General features: G+C 36.7%; 1 protein-coding gene across 1 annotated transcript; it reads left to right on the top strand.

Annotated features, from left to right (window-relative positions):
• The first annotated feature begins 5,371 nt into the window (after positions 1–5,371).
• Positions 5,372–6,106, top strand: LOC143582409 (uncharacterized). Its single transcript, XM_077064986.1, has one exon. It carries the CDS (start codon positions 5,372–5,374, stop codon positions 6,104–6,106), a length of 735 nt encoding a protein of 244 aa, XP_076921101.1.
• The last annotated feature ends 1,250 nt before the right edge of the window (positions 6,107–7,356 follow it).

Here is a 7,356-nt window from a genome sequence, read left to right on the forward strand (position 1 = left end):
AGCGTAACAACTGGGTGGTCTACTGGCAATAGGGTATGACTCTCAATCAAAAGGTTGTAGGTTTTAATCACTTGAGACATATTTAAGCATATTTTTATACATAAGTTTTTTACACAACCCAAATCATAACCAAGTAAGCTCATTTAAAAATTAGATTATTTAAACCCCAACAAAATACTCCATTAATTTACTTAAGGCCCAAAAAAATTTTCACCTTTGACCCAAATTTCTTTTTTTCCAATTCTCGAAGCCGGCCCTGTTTATGAGTAACATAAAGATAAAAACATGGAATGGATGTAGGGTTTTAAGGCATGATTTTTAGGGATGATTTTGTTCTTGGTGGCGTTAAAAGACTACCTCTTGAGGGTTTATAGTCTCTTAACTATTAAAAGGTAACTTAAGTCTAAATTATTACATCTTAACCATTTACTGACTATCAACCATTAAGAGGTTACTATAGTTCATTGAGGTGACGATTAGTGTTTCTTCACTATTATTAATAATAGTTATTAATATTACTGATCATTATTTAAATGTTTGCGAAATCACTTATTTATTCAAAAGTTATATTAGTAAACATCGCATAATGGCTTTACAATTTGAATACTAGAGGTGAATATAAATTTTCATTAAACTGTGTGAATAAATGTTCTTGGACCTTATCCATTTGGGTCTGATTATACAGAAAGGTTATGTGTGATTAACGGTGACGAATCTAGCAGTTAAGCATGCAAGGAAATTATGCAGAATGGTTTCAAAACATATTTATATTTCTTGTATTCATGCAGCAGATCCAAGTAATATCTGAACGGAGCCTTTTCAAGCATGAATGGTCCATGTACCCTTTTAGTTGAGACAAATCCTGGCGATAAATCTTTGGTGGTCACATACAAGGATAATGAAGAACCGATTTACAAAGTAAAGTCTTGTAACACAGCTATTCATTGTAAGCGGGCGGTATTTGAGATTCTGGATGATATAGAATATCCACTTTTCTTGCTTGAGAAACAGGTGATTCAAATTTCTGCTTTTGGAATCTTAACTAGATGTTATTAATTTGCTGCTAAACTCAATGTTTTTCTTTTAATTTCAGATCGCTACACTCCATGCTCGATGTGATGGATATAGTACTTCTAGGAATGACATTAAAACCTTTGCAAAGAAGCTACTTACCATGAGCAAAAATGAAGTTCTACAGAATCACACTAAGTTAAACGTGAAATTGTTCGACACGTTCCAAGACAAGTGAGCGTCCCTGGAAATGGAAGAGCACGGGGCATTGTTAGATGGCTTGTCGTACACGGACTCTTCCTTGGAAAATAAGGCCTTGATAACCCACCAATCATCTTACACTCTTCTCTCCCATCCGGCGCTTTGTGGGAAGCGCCCCCCCCCCCCCCCCTCTTCCAAAACGGCCAAAGCGCCCCGGGAATTTGTGTTTCTAGCGCTTTGGGGGCACCATGGGAGTGGGAAGCGCCCCCCACTACGCAGGGTCTTATAAAATAGAGAGTGGTTTATGATATTAGGCTAAGGGTAGTGGGGCGCGGTGGGGGGGGGGGGGGGGGTTGGCCGGCGCGGCCACCTGGCTCGCGAACACCACTACCCCCTCGGCGCGGTTGGGGGGCGCGGAGCAGGCCGCGTGGGAATATAGCCGTTGGTGGTTTTAATTTTTTTTTTGGTTTAACCTATATATAAATACCAATCCACATACTCCATTTTAATTAAAACTCACCCCAGTCTTTCTTATTCTCTTAAAAAATCATACTTTCCCTCTATCAAAACTATATTTCTCACCATTTTTATATATAAATTCCAATGATCAACGACTCGACAACTTAAATATCATCAAGAGCCGTGAGATACACGACAACCTTCGGCATGAGTTGGTTGAGCATTTGTGGGATAGAAGACCTGATAATCTTGTATTACACTAGTAATATTTTAAATTATTAATGTAATGTTTTATATTATTATTAATGTAATGTTTTAAATTATTTAAAAAAAAATAAAAAAAACTCAACCAAGCCCCGGCTCACCTGGACCATTACACCCTCTAGGGCTTGGTCTGGGAACTTGATTGACATGCCTAGTCAGTGCCACGTGTCATGAAGATGTTGGTTCACTTGGGGCTCAACTAAGCCCCATTACCCTTAACCTTATGAATGAAGGAGAGAGAGCATATAATGATTTTTTTGTATATTTGAAAACCTACTTTTCAACTTTTAATTTTTTAATACTTTTTGAAAATGGTTGTGAGTTGAGAAAAGAGAAAATATAATGATAAAAGTATAAAAAAAGTATTATTTAATTAAAAAGAGGATAAAATATATAATAATTTTTAGTATAGTTTTGGATTTGAAAATAATATAAAATATAAAAAATTATTATAAAATCACACTCAATTCCTTCTGAAATTTCATTTCTTAACCTTAAATTATAGAAAAGTTGTGAATTGTTATAAAAGGAAAAAAAGAAAATCAAAAAAAATAATAAAATAAACAATTATGAGTAACATAAAGATAAAAAAACAAATTGGTACTGGTATCGATCGAGTTTGCTCATCCATACTATAAACTATTAAAATCATGTATACTCAATAAAGCTTCATCATCATCATCATCATCATCGTACTCAGTATATCCCACCAATAGCAAAGCTATGGTAGGGTCTGAGGAGGGTAAGATGTAGACAGCCTTACCTCTACCCCATGGGGATAGAGAGGCTGCTTCCGGTGAGACCCCCGGCTCGATAGTAGTTTTGCATCAAGCCTTGGACATATTACATAAGGCACATAGCACTCAATCATCGGGACGCCGGCTGATTGGTGCATGTACCCTTGTCTTACGGCTATCAACGCCACCACATGATGCCTGATTAACCTTCCATCACTTTTAACGTTATTTTCACAAAATTAGTAAAATAACGTCAAAATTAGTGCAATTTTACTTTTGTCCACCCGAGAGTTCACACATATATACATTATATGCGCGCACCACAAGCAGGGCACTCAATATTTTATGTCATGTGATACGACGTTAAATCATTACCTCATTATTAAGGAGGAGAAGATCTATTTAAGCATGCAGTAACTTTGTCTCCCAACAAAAGTTTACTTTTTGAAAATTATTATAATAATATAAGAGTTTACCATTCTAATATAATATGCACTTAGGTGGAAAAGTAGTTAACGCTTCTTCTACACCAACACAAGTCAACCCTTGGCTCAGCCTCAAGGTCTTCAACTTCTAACACTTCATCTTCCATGTTGTTGGATCACAGTCACCACTCACCAGGGAGTTGTTATCATTAAGGTATGTATAATCTTATCCTCTCTCCTTGCATACACATACTGATCTCTGATCTGCTATGCTGGTTACGTTCTGGAACTAATTGATGCATTTATAGTTAAAGTTCTTATCACATGATTGCGTTTATCTAGTTTCCCTCTCCCAAGTAGAGATGCACATATTGGTTAACCGGTTTTTAGAATACCGGTTAAAAACCAAACTGGTTTTTGGTCAACTAGGCCAAAAATTGGTTATTCGTTTTCAATTGTTAGATCCCAGAGTTTTGGCTCTGATTATACAGAAAGGTTATTTGTGAATCTGTGATGAATCTAACAGTTAAGCATGCAAGGATATTACGGTTTCAAAACCTACTGGCCATGAATATGAGATGGTCATTACTCATTACTATTATAAGAACACTCCTCAAACATATTTATATTTCTTGTATTCGTCCAGCAGATCGAAGTAATATCTAACCGAGGTTTTAAGAACACGCCTTTTCAAACATGATTGGTCCATGCACCCTTTTATTCAAGACAAATCCTGGCGATAAATCTCTGGTGGTCACAGACATGGGTAAGGAAGAAGAACCGATTTTCAAAGTAAAGCCTTGTAACACAGCTATTCATTGTAAGCGGGCGGTATTTGAGATTCTGGATGATATAGAATATCCACTTTTCTTGCTTGAGAAGCAGGTGATTCAAATTTCTGCTTATGGAATCTTAACTAGATGTTATTTGCTGCTAAACTCAATGTTTTTTCTTTTAATTTCAGATCGCTACGCTCCATGCTCGATGTGACGGATATAGTACTTCTAGTAATGACATTAAAACCTTTGGAGAGAAGCTACTTACCATGAGCAAAAATGAAGTCCTGCAGCATCACACTAAGTTAAACGTGAAATTATTCGATACGTTCCAGGACAAGTGCGCGTCCCTGGAAATGGAAGAGCACGGGGCATCGTTAGATGACTTTTCGTACTCGGACTTTTCCTTGGAAAATGAGGCCTTGATAACCAACACGAACGAATCTTTGGAGAAGGACAAAGGCAATTGTATGATAATAGGAAGCTGGTCCAAAAAAGCCTTAACTATTTTCAAGGCAGGTTCTTCAAGAGTAATTGCCAAGGTTGTTTTCTAGTATTCACTCCGCTTCGTATGATATTCTCTTCATTTGTTTAATGCAAGGCATCCTTTTGCAGGTGCTTCCACTGAACACCAATGATAAATTCAAGGTGGATGTTTCTAGTAACGTCGACTGTGCCTTTGTCCTCTCTCTTATTGCGGCTGTTGATTGTATGAAGGACCCTGGAACCTTGAAGCCGTCGGGTAAGGCTATTGGTTTAGTTTTGAAAGCTACTGCTGAACTTGCATTTACTGCGTGTGTTTCAGCGGTGATTGATTGCGCTTTCAACTGAGGGTATTACTTACATACTCCTTTGGTTAAATTATGTGCGTGCGTGTTTTATACCGTATAATTTGAAGTCTTTACTCGAGATTAGAACCCTGCAAGTTTAAAATATTGTTGTAAAAAAAACATGTAACTAAAATTTGTATCTTGATTAGCGAACTTCGAAAAATTAAACAGTCAATTATCCACAAAGTGGTGTTTGGATATGTGCTTTTAAGTGCATCAGTGATTACTGCTGTCTGTAAATTTAAAATCAGTTTACAGATGCTATGCATATGTAGATAAGTTTATATGTTCTTGCTTTATTATTACCAAATAAACCACCAATTGCACTCAAAGAATCCTCTACAGTATGTTAAAGAAAAGAGCTGCCAAGATAAAGTTGTTGTTTATTGGGAGTTTTATGTAACAAGAAAGAGGTTAATTAGTAATAGCGTATCATAGTATTAAATCTCCACATTATTAGGAGAGATCATTGTAAATCTAATATTAGAATAAAATATTCTATGTATTTGTATATATATGATATTGTTTAATGAGAAGGTCAAGGGATTGAATTCCTACGTGGTATCATTCCTCTAACCCTAACAGCCGCAACACAATTTTCTTTGTCAACTGTCATATTTTCCGATCACCTATCTCTCACATCCTACCACCCACCCACCGCTTCCCTCATGGATACCAAGCTACATCCGGCGGTCACCGTTTCCAACATCAAGAACCTGATTCCAATCACCCTTGACAACGAAACCGGCCAATATACATCTTGGTCTGAATTGTTTAAGATTCATTGTCGTGCATATCAGGTCCACGATCATCTCCTTCCCAAACCTACACCTGCTGTTACCGCCCCTGATGCAGCAAAACAATCCGCTGCTGATGAACTCTGGGATCGTCTCGATGCCATAGTCCTTCAATGGATCTATGGAACCATCTCCAACGACCTTCTCCAAACAATATTAAAACCAAACACCACAGCTCACATGGCATGGACCACACTTGCAAAACTTTTTCAAGATAATAAAATGTCCAGAAGTATTTATCTCACTCAAAAACTCAGTAACACCAGGCTTGATAATTTTGACAGTATGGCTGCATATTGTCAGGCGGTTAAAGTCCTCTCTGATCAGTTGGCCAATGTCGACGCGCCTCTCTCCGATGAAAAAATGGTACCACAATTAATTATCGGGTTGAATGAGCAATACGAGGGTATCGCAATGCTACAGTCCAACCTCAAACCACCGCCATCGTTTCATGAAGCGCGCTCCAAACTTATGCATGAATCAAATCGCAAGGCAAATTTAACTTTTCATGCTGCCCAAACTGCCGATACAGCCCTACACGCGGCTACCACCAAACCCGATACCTCCTCAAATCAGCGTCCCGATTATCGTACAACAGAGAACTAATTAGAACGCGACCGGGGTCGTGGCCGTGCCTGCGGGCGTGGTTGTCACACCCCGACCAATGAAGGCGGAAACGTCAAGGCGCGACATGATTGCTCATTGCACAACGACACTATAAAGTGACAATATTTAAACAACTCATTAAAATCCATATCATCATAAATAACACAAGAATTGTTCATACAAAATGCCAAATAGATAGATAAACAAATAATTTGTTCTTTCATTTTCTAATATCCTAAAGCCAAGATGATAAGTTTCTTCAAGTAATCCAATCAAGCTAACATCAAACCTGTAACATTACATAAAATAGAGTTTCTCAACACAAAGGTTGGTGAGCAATTTTCATAGTTTTGGACAATAAGTATATAGTATGAAATCCACAACTAGTATACGAAAAACAATAAATAATAGCAACAATTTAGATAATAAAACCGTCAATAAGAATACATTGACGACACCTTTCTATATGGGGATACCATATATACTCGGAATTTAACGTATGATCATACTTTGATGAGGCTACCCGCCTTAGCATTCAAGAATTTGCACATAATCATGTAAAACATATAACACCAAATCGAGCATTTATTTAAGTAAACATATACAATAAGTGTTGTGGTTTAAGACTCAAGTATAAATCATTTGAATTTGAATAAGTATGCAATGCCACCCCCAAAACGAAAGATCGAAAACGGGGGATGAAAAAGTACTCACTTTAACAAGTAACTTGAAAGATAGTGTCGTGAATAATCGGAGAGATCAGTTTAACGAGCAAGACCTATATTAAACGGGTCTTGTGTTAGTAGATAGTCTTGAAAGGGTTTAAAATAAAATACATGACAAATAAAGTAAATAAATAAAGTTTAGGATTTAAAATGTATATATTTGTGAAATTAAAGAAACGAGTTTTGTAAAATAAGTTTACTCGAAACTGGATCTCGGTATTCTATTCATTAGTTTTTTTTCTTTTTTTTTACTCAACCTATGTTAAGTGATAATGTGGGTTAAAATGCAATATTGCAAAACCCTTGGTTATAAGAATACCAAAACGAGGTTTAAACGAGTGTTCGGGTTTGTCGGTTCGAGACTTGATAATTGACCAAGCTCAAAGTTAACTTCCCAAAATAACAAATGTTATGAGATAACTCAATAAAATCAAAATAGACTTAACCAAGTATGTATTTCTATTGTGAAGAACCTTAACGTTCGTTAAGCGAGTATACGACTTTATCGGTCCGAACTTGTTATAA

The sequence above is a fragment of the Bidens hawaiensis genome, unplaced genomic scaffold, assembly GCF_021521415.1.
Source record: "Bidens hawaiensis isolate Kalapana, Puna unplaced genomic scaffold, B.hawaiensis_p1.1 tig00031709_1, whole genome shotgun sequence".
Lineage (NCBI taxonomy): Eukaryota > Viridiplantae > Streptophyta > Magnoliopsida > Asterales > Asteraceae > Bidens > Bidens hawaiensis.